Genomic DNA, 9,663 nt, shown 5'->3' with positions numbered 1-9,663 from the left:
TCGGTCCCTGTGTCCCAGCAGCGGTCGGCTTTGTACCTCACTGTTTCCAAGCGTAGCAGGGCCCCCACTCGTCCCGGTCGTGCTTCTCTGGTTGGTTCCTTCTTCCCTTCCCTCCGGTGGTGATTCCGAACCTCCCTCCAGAAGCCGCAAGCCACCGACTCCCCTTTCCTTCTGGGCAGGGACCGGCAGAAGGTGCAGCCGGCGTCCGGGCTTCCCTCCCTGCTCCGCCCCCTCGCACCCACTGGCTAGGTGGAGGACACGTGACCAATCCTGGCCAATGAGATGGGGGGAGTTTGCGGCGCGGAACCTGGGCCGCTGCTCTTGGAGAACGTTGGGGCTGCTAGTGGCCGCCTGTGACAGGCGACTCCCGGCTGTGCAGAGCAAAGGGCACGTGGGCAGAACGGAGACTTGGGACACCTAACCCCCGCCCCAACCTCTGCTTCTTTCTGTCTCCGGGCTGGCTTGCCCCTGCCCCTCACTGAAGAGAGGAACATGCACGAGGAGTTAGGGCAGCTGATCAGAGTCCATTCCTCGCCCAGCTATTCACCAGATGTGTGACTTTGGCCACATCTCTGCTCTTCAGTTTCTTCATCTGTAAAATGAACAAACTCACTGCCTCATAAGGTTGTGGGTGGAGTGGAAATGTGACAATGTGTATAGAATGCTTAGCCGTTCCTGGGAGGGCAGGCTCTGGGCGCTGTCGCCACTGAATTATAACCCCTCTACAAGTTCTCACTAGCTAAAGGACCTCACGCTAGTTACTCAACTTCTCCGCATCTCAGTCTCCTGCTCTGTAAAATGGGAACAATAGTCCCATCTCATAAACGTGTAGAGGATCCAAGTAGTTAATTCATGCAAACAGCTTTTTTATTTTTTATAGATTTTATTTATTTAAGACCGAGAACAGACAGAGACAGAGACAGCACAAGCTAGGGGAAAGGGTGAAGGAGAAGCAGACTCCCCACTGAGCAAGGAGCCTGATGTGGGGCTCAATGCCAGGACCCTGGGATCATGATCCAAGCCGAAGGCAGATGTTTAATCTACTGAGCCACCCAGGCACCCCTCATTCAAAGAATTTAAACAGCACACACGTCTTCAGAAATTTGCTGTCAGGGCTCCTGGGGCACCCTTGTAGTTCCTTTGGGGTATAAAACTAGGAGCAAAATTGCTGGGCATGTGTCACTTCACTAGGTAATGCTAAAGTGTTTTCCAAAGTGGTTAGACTAATTTACACTCCCTGGCAGTCTGTGAGAGTTTCCATTACTCCCCATCCTTGCCAAGACCCGGTACTGTAAAACTAAAGTTTGTGCCAATCTGATGGCATGGAATGGTTTTCTGTGGATTTCCTTGATCACAATGAAGTCCAGGCATTTTTATTTCCTCTTCTAAAAAACACCTGTTCATGACTTTGCCCCCTCTCCCCAGCCCTTCTTTTTACCCACTCCACCCCCCTTTTAAATGATTTTATTTGACAGAGAGAGCACAGCAGGGGGAACAGCAGGCAGAGGGAGAAGTAGGCTTGCTTAGTAGGGAGCCAGATGCCGGGCTCCATCCCAGGACCCTGGGATCATGACCTGAGCCAAAGGCAGATGCTTAAAGACTAAGCCATTAACTTAACAGTAAGCATACACACACACACACACACACACACACACACTTTGTGTTGCACAGCTTCTCCCAGTCTGTCATTTTATTTAAAAATCTTTTGAATTTTTAAAAAAGATATTATTTGATGAGAGAGAGAAAGCATAAACAGGCTGAGTGGCAGGCAGGAGAGGGAGAAGCAGACTCCTCGCTGAGCAGGGAGCCCAAGGTTGGGCTCGATCCCAGGACCCTGAGATGACGACCTGAGCTGAAGGCAGATGCTTAACCACCTAGACATCTCCCACCCTCCCAGCCCCAGTTTGCCATTTTATTTATTTATTTTTATTTTTAAAAAGATTTTATTTATTTATTTGACAGAGAAAGATCGCAGGTAGGCAGAGAGAGAGAGAGAGGAGGAAGCAGGCCTCCTGCGGAGCAGAGAGCCAGATGCGGGGCTCAATCCCAGAGCCAAATTGGATCACGACCCGAGCCGAAGGCAGAGGCCTTAACCCACTGAGCCACCCAGGCGCCCCCAGTTTGCCATTTTTTTTTTTAAGATTTTATTTATTTATTTGACAGAGAGAAATCAGAAGTAGTCGGAGAGGCAGGTAGAGAGAGAGAGAGAAGCAGGCTCCCTGCTGAGCAGAGAGCCCGACGTGGGACTCGATCCCAGGACCCTGAGATCATGACCTGAGCCGAAGGCAGCGGCTTAACCCACTGAGCCACCCAGGCGCCCCCAGTTTGCCATTTTAAATACCAGTATCTTTCAGTAGTGTTTTGGAGGGGCTAATTTGAGTTTGAGATACTCTTTTTTCTTGTTAACTTGAAATGGGACAGAATTGCAGTGGCCTGCTGCCTTGCTCTTCTAGGTTCTCCAGGTCTGTCAGGAGCCTTACTCATCTGTCACTTTCTCCCTCAGCACCTCCACCCCTGCAGTCATGTGTACTGTTTCCACCTCGGAGGTCTCTGGACTCTGCTTCTCCTCATCTCTGTGCCCTTGTAGGCTAGGCCCACTGCGGCTCCACGTGGCAGTCCCCTGCGGTGTCACAGGAAGCTGTCATGTGTGATACCAACTACTGGTTACCAGTTATTAGAGAACTGGAGTGCCTGGCTGGCTCAGTCGGTTGAGCAGGCAACTCTTGTTCTCAGGGTTGTGGGTCTGAGCCCCACGCTGGGTGTAGAGATTACTTTTTTAAAAAAGCTAAAAAGGCACCTGCCTGGGTTGCTCAGTTGGTTAAGCGTGATCCTGGGGTGCTCAGATTTGAGCCCCAAGTTGGGCTCCCTGCTCTGCGGGCAGTCTGCTTCTCCATCTTTCTCCAACTTCTGCTCTCTCTCTCACTCAAATCAATAAATAAAATCTTAAAAAACAAAACAAAACACTAAAGGACTCATCATTTCTTTCAAAAGGTCTTTAGAAATCAGCAAGAGAGACTCGAGGCTATCCCAGTGTCTCCCGCATTTGCTAGTACTTCCAAATGGCAAAGAGGTCCCCCTCTGCCTCAGAGGGCTGCACGGACAGGTGGGGTATGCATTGTTGCGGAGGAGGGCAGTTAGAGATCCCCCATGCTTTCCCTCCCTCCCCACTTCTTTTGGTTGCACTGACACTGAGCTGTAGCCACAGGATGTGCCTCATGGCAGAAAAAAGGGCTGAGCATTCTGGGGTCTTGCTGCCCTCGTCTTGGACAGTCACAGAAAGCACCCGAGAGACCTGCTTGTGTGAAGAGGTAGAGGTTTATTGAAATATAAACATTCGAGAACATGTAGGATAGAAAATAACCACCACATATACAGACACTTGCTGCAAGAGGACATCTGAGGTATTTATCACTGCCTAGGCTACCCATGTGCTAGCACATTTTCCTGGCCAGAGTACAGAGAGACAGGGAGGGGAGGGGAGGGGCCGGAGCAGTCCTGGCCCACGGCCTGCCCTGAGGCCTTCCGGGAAAGCTTCTCTTGCCAGGGTCCCTGCTCCTGGGACACCTGCTGGCATCCCCACTCTTGGGCTTTCAAGCTGCCTGGGGAAGGGGAGAGGATCTAATGACCAGAAAGCCTCAGTATGCTGTCCCCGCATCCTCTGGCTGGGAAGAGTCCATCCTTCGTGACCAAACCCCTGAGAAAGACAAACTGGCCAAATGCTGCGACACTTTCAGGTGGGCCCAGCGCCAGCCAACTGGGCTCCTTCATGGCACCAGATCCCAGAGGCCCTTCTCTGCCCACCAGAGTGGGTAAGGTGGGAAGGCTCCTGAGGCCAGAAGAGGGTCAGGCCCCAGCGGCAGGGCTGTGTGAGAGTGTGTGTGGGAGAGCGAGTGCGTGGAAGGCCGGGGAAGGGGCGAGAAGATGGCAGTCCAGCAGAGCTGCAGCTCACCAGGCTGAGGTAGCTGTTTTGTGCTCAAGCTTTTGATTTCCCTTTCCTTTCATAGGGCAGAATGCTAGTCATGCGAGGGCTCCTGCAGGCGGCATGGCCTGTCACCACCAGAGCCTGATGACGTTACAGTGGGTGGTGTTCCAGGAGCTCTGCAGGGCCTACTCAAAGAGAGGTGAGCCTTGCGTGGCAATCAGTCATCTTTCCAACACCGGAGCAGCCTGCTCCAGCCCAGGGTCCCAGAGGAGGACGGAGTTCTCCCCTCTTCCAAGAGCATCCCCTTATCCCCTGGGGCGGCTCAGCCTCTCTGTCCTGCCCCTACCCTGAGATGGGAATGCTGAGTGAAGGGCAACCATTCTGTCCCCATCCTGGGGAGCCAGGGAGGGGTGTGGGACAAGCCCTGCTCTAGCATGAAATGGGTCAGGGGCCATCTCCCGAACTGTGTGGTCTCAGGACCCAACCTTTGAGAGCACAGGCCTCTTATTCCACCGCCTTCCCCACCACTGTGATCCCTGAGTCATCTCTCCTGCCTGCCTCCCCGCCTCCTCACTGGGGTCTTAGCAAAGGGCTGGAGGGGCTGGGGTACCAAATGTTTGCTCGGCTTTGGGGGTAATCTGCTTTCATTTCTTTGGTGCTACAATAACAACAATAAAAATTAAAAACAAAAAAGTCAGCAAAACACATATAAAAAGGATTTCAGAGATGCAAATACTTCCTGAAGAACATCAACGATTACAAATCTGAGGTATTTCAATGAACCTGACATCAGCAGGTCTGGGGATGCTGGGGCTGAGGTGACCCCATGAGAAGGGAGGGCCCAAGGGACAAGTGGGCTGTTCTTGGGAGAGCTGGCCAACAAGGGTGAGTGAAGGCGTGAGGTCTGGGAGGGCCAGAAAAGGGTCAGTGTGAAACGGGTGCCAGGGCCTGCCTGGGCAGCCCCCGTGGCTCTGCTTCTCCCTCAGCAGGTACCCAGTAAGCCCTGGACCTTGAGGACTGCCCTCGTGTGCCCCTTCCTGGGACCACTAAAAGGGGAGTACAGGGCCCTGAGAACTGTCTCAAGACTTGAATTTGAGGGACCCACACCCCTGGAACCAAACATGGTAGGGAAGGCAGGTTAGGAGGGCCCCATCCCATGCTCAGGAGTGAAGGGCCACAAAGGCATGGTCTTCGGCTCTCACAGCCCCACATGGGAGTTAAAGATCGGAGGACTGAGCAAGGGAAGAGGCCAGTGACCCTGGGGTCATGACAGAGGGAAGGGGAAGGGCAATAAATTAAAGGGGAAGGGCTGTGGAGGGCCTCCAGCCCTGTGCCGGCTTACAGATTGTCGATACACCGTGCCCGGGACGGGAGGTGGCCTGGGAACCAAGGAGGAAGGAAGCTGGATGCCGGCAGACCCCGCCCGGTTCTCCAGGACGATCCCTGATTGGACAACGCTGCCCTGTCCTGCCCCTGCAGCCTCTCCCTGTCCCCAGAGTACAGCAGGACCTGAACGAAGCCTGGATAGACGGACACGTCCAAACTCTAGTCTGGCCAAATGGTGTTTGACATGGGCTCCGTGAGATGAGGTAAATTCTGTGCATCAACCTCCTTTACTCTCGACAGGAGAGTGGGGCATGGGGAGCTGGGTCCTGCCCCTCAGAGGGACCAGCTGGTGGAGGGCTCGGCGCTGGGGGTGCCCCGGGACGAGGTAGGACTTGGTGAGCAGTGAGAGCTGCTGCTGCCGCTGGCGCTGCCACCCACGCTCTGGGGGGTGGGCCCCGCGATCAGGTGGACCACAGGCTTCTGGGCGAACAGCACACCTGCAGGGGCGGTGGGGGGTAGTGAGTGTGAGCAGCTGAGGAGACATGGGGCCTGTGCGCTCTGGCCCCGCAGGTGTGCGCCCCTCCGCACCCTGTGCCTCCGACCAAGTCCCGCATGCCTTCCACCTTCCCCCTTCAGGTGCTCCAGGGCCGGCCAGGGGGCAGAGAGGTAAGCCATGCTTTTGAGGATATGTCCCCAGTGCCGTGTGGGTGCAGTGAGATGGGGATGGAAGGAACCAAGAGCAGGGCTCAGAAGGCAAGGCCTGGCTAGTCAGGAAAGGCTCCGGAGGAGGAGAGCGCGCCTGGGATGGCAGAAAGCATGGTCAGAGGAAGGGCTGTCATGCCAGGCAGAGCAGAGGCCAGGCAGGGCTGTGGCGGGGAGGCTGCCTGGCAGCAGGGACTCATGAGCAGGAGGAGGGGTGCAGAAGGCGAGTGCCCGCTGGGGAGGCCACAGAGACAGGAGGCCTGTATGCCTCTTGGGGGAAGGGTCTCACCCTGCACCTTGGTGATAGGGATGCCCCTGAGGGTTTTTAGAAGAGGGACATGATGAGATCTGTGTTTTAAAATGCTCTCTGTGGGGCTGGGAGGAATTGGGGCCTGCCAGGAAGCTACTCCAACAGCGGGGAGAGGCCCAAACCGGGGCAGTGGGGTGCGAGGCAGCAAGAGGGGGCAGAGAGCAGAGTAGCAGGGTCCAAGCGGCTCTGGGGGCCTTCGGGGACAACTTTCTGGTTCCTGGCCAGTGCAACTTGCACATCCACTGACAAAGGGCACAGGTGGGAACAGGGGACCAGGGGTTGAGGCAGGTGAGGGCTGGGAAACCTTCAGCTCTCTTCTGACTGCTCCCTGTTCTGAGAGAAGGAGGCATTTATTCCCTCCTTTCTCCTGAGAGAGGATGACAGCATTATTAGCTCCAGACACAGATCCCCTTCTTCCCTGCTTTCTCCGTGGACCCACTCACAGCCTCCCAGACTCCTAGACCATCGAACACCACCAGATGGCAAAGGACACCTAGGTCTTGCCTGCTGGCTCGCCTGGTCTCCTCAAGGGGCCCCCCATGTCAGGCAGAGGCCTTCCCCATCTGACTGGCCTTACTGCGTCTCTGCAGGCTGCCCTCCAGGAACTCTGGCCATTCCTGGGCTGCAGCGCCAAGGCCCAGCGCCAGTGGCCCAGCAGAGAGCCAGCCAGAGCATGAGGCCTTAAGTGCGGCACCCCACGGGGGCCCTGCACCCAGCTCAGAAGAGGAGCATTCAAAGGACAGAGCACTTACTGAGGAAATGCCCCAGGGTGATGGAAGGTGCAGCTTTAAGACCCTCCATGGGGCACGTCCCGGGCCCGCCATCTAACACAAGGCCAGCAGGCCTGGGCTCCCCTGGCCCACCCATCAAGCTGCTTGTAGAAGGAGTCGGCGGGCTCGTTCCCAAACGCACACCTAAACCAAAGACATGGGGCTGGGGAAAGGGCTGGTTCCTAGCAACTGCAAAGACCTGGTGGAGGTGCTAAGCCCACCAGCCAACAAATAAACCACTGCCCAACTAGACTGAGAGGGACAACTGGGAAGGACTGGGTGGGATCCTATACCCAGGGGCTGCTTCAGCCACACTCAGATTCCTCCGCCTGCCTGTCACCCCTTGGTCAGTTGTGAACAAAGGGAACAACAGGCGGTGTTCAGGGAGAGCGGGCTTGAGCTAGTTGGAGGAGAGCGGTGCGTCACAGGACCCTGACAGCAGTGGCGGAGGTGGCTCAGGACATATTTAGGGAAAGGGGATGGAGTAAATTACAGAGCTTCACACTCAAGGACAGTTGCAATTAACGAGCCAGCCATCGGTCAAAAGGGTCAGACGGAGGGTTTCTATGGTTCTGTCAAAGCTGGTTGGGGGAGAACCTGTCATCCCATTAGCAACCCTCAGCTTCTCCTAGGCTGGAAAAACCATTTAACCCTTGAGACTACATATAAGAAAGCTAGCCCTAAAAGGGTTCAGATGGGAGCGTGACAAGCAGGGCCAGCCAGGGCCACCATTCCGTGGCCCCCATGACAGCTCCGAGCCTTACCTGCGTAGGTGGTGCCATCGATGTCCACAGACATGTTGATGCTCCCTATGCTGCCTGTGGCCAGGTTCAGTGCTGCAGCCGAGGCCTCCGATCTGTCTTCTGCTGGGGACAAGGGAGACAGCAGGCCTGGTCAGGCCTCCTAGCACTGCGGTGTCCTCTCCGCATTGGACAGGGGCTATACACAGGGGCTACTTCAACCACACTCAGAGCCCGCTGTTCCTTGGCCACGCTGGCCGAGGCCTCCCACATCCAGAAAGCATCCTTACAACCTTCTCCTGAGGGTCAGATCTGGCAAGAGAACCCAGGCTTGCCAATGGCCTATCACTTGCTTTCTCCGTTCTTGGCTGAGCCACTTACTCCCCTACTCCTCTGGGGTCCAAGGACAGGGATCGCAGGCAGTAAGGCACTGACCCAGCTCCCAGCTATACACTAACACTTTCAACGTGATTTGGTCACCCTAACTAAGCACCCACCACCCATCGGGCTGGGGAAACGGAGATGAGGAAGACCTAGTCACTACCTTGGAGAACCTGCCTTTCCTCCTCCTCCTCTCCTTAAGTGGGCTGGGTCCTCAAGGAGTGGGTCTGCCTACCCAGTGTGGGGCTGGCACCTATAACCCATTTCAACCTGACCATCTGTACAAAGCTGCAGGTGCTGGCACCCAGGGCCTCTGCCTGGCTCACCCCAGACTCTGCCCTTTCACCATGCAGCCAAGAATTCTTCCAAATGAGCTATTTTTCGTGTCTGGCTGCTACAGGACCAGAGGCACCAGCACTGAGAGGGGAGGGAACAGAGCGGAGCTGTTGCTGCCAGCGCCCTTCTGCACCTCAGCTGGGGACAGGGGTCAGGGAGTGCCAGCAAATACGCACAGCTCCCTCCACACCTGACTTCTTCCCATCACGTGCTTGCTCAAGTTTGTTCTGCAATAGAATCAAGGGCAAGAATAGCAAAGAAAATGTGCATGGGGTTGGGGGGAGAAAGGAGGAACAAGGGGCATGGAGTGTGTGATTCTGGAGAGGAGAAGGCAGGGCACTTGAAAAATGAGGAGGGGAAGGGAAGGATGTCAACGATGCTGCCAAACTTGTATTTCCTCTTTCCCCATGGTTCGGAGGATCACAGGCAACCTGGCCTGAGGCACTTGGCCTCCTTGTGGAGATGCTGCCTTCTGCCCACAGCCCAGATCTACATCCCTACATCCGGGGAGGCACTGCAGGGGAAGGCTAAGCCCTTTCATTTGGACAGATCAAAAGGCTAGTGAGGAAGAGAAGCACAGCAGCTGTCCCTGAGGGCCTCTGGCCCCTCCTCCTCCTAGAACTCCTTTTTTGGCCGGAGAACAGGGTGCTGCCTGAGGCAATTTCTGGTCAGCTTGGTGAGCTGAGGTCCCAGTGGCCACAGAAGCCCCATGTAGCTTTCTGGCCCTAAGATGGTTCTGGGAGGTAAACGGGCCCCTCAGGGGAGCCCATGTCGGCACCCAGAACAGGGGAGGCCCTGCCCGGGGCCCAGCGCTCACCCCTGCCGTTGATCCTGATCTTCATGGGCAACTGCCGTGCCATGGTGAACAGGCTGCGCTGGAAGGCCTGCTGCACCAGGCGCTGCTCCTCCTCTGACAGCCGGGGTGCCTTCTTCTCGGGGGGTTCCCCTGACTCCAGCCGCTCCCGCAGCTGCTCCAGCGTGGCCGTCCGGGTACCGGCCTGCTGGCCTGCCAAGCTCACGGGCACAGCCAGGCGATTTGGCACGGGCACTGTCGTCACCGGGACTCCATCACCTGGCAAAGGCACCAGATTCACAAATTCACAACCCTCTTCCCCACCTGACAGTGGGCTCTGCCACTCCCGCCCTGCCCACCCTCCTCCCCCCTGGGCCCTGCAG

General features: G+C 56.1%; 2 protein-coding genes across 11 annotated transcripts in view; both read right to left on the bottom strand.

The window, feature by feature from the left end:
• Nucleotides 1–242, bottom strand: part of CLK3 (CDC like kinase 3) — a 28,109-nt gene extending 27,867 nt beyond the window's left edge. For 3 of the 10 annotated variants that reach the window (XM_082735880.1, XM_082735871.1, XM_082735879.1), the window contains exon 1: nt 37–221. The gene's annotated coding sequence lies outside the window, so the exon portion shown is untranslated. Of the gene's footprint in view, nt 1–36 lie in introns of all 10 variants that reach the window. The other 7 variants (XM_082735873.1, XM_082735868.1, XM_082735875.1 and 4 more) reach the window with 6 other exon arrangements.
• Nucleotides 243–3,296: 3,054 nt separating this feature from the next.
• ARID3B (AT-rich interaction domain 3B) overlaps nt 3,297–9,663 on the bottom strand; it is a 55,050-nt gene continuing 48,683 nt past the window's right edge. Inside the window, 3 exon segments of the mRNA XM_082735855.1 lie at nt 3,297–5,745; nt 7,795–7,893; nt 9,305–9,559. Of these exon segments, the coding sequence (XP_082591981.1) occupies nt 5,582–5,745; nt 7,795–7,893; nt 9,305–9,559 (518 nt within the window). The 3' untranslated portion in view covers nt 3,297–5,581.

This window comes from Mustela nivalis (assembly GCF_964662115.1).
Source record: "Mustela nivalis genome assembly, chromosome: 6".
In the NCBI taxonomy this organism is placed as follows: Eukaryota; Metazoa; Chordata; class Mammalia; order Carnivora; family Mustelidae; genus Mustela; species Mustela nivalis.
Note: the sequence above shows the minus strand (reverse complement) of the source record. Positions and strands in the feature narration are given on the sequence as shown.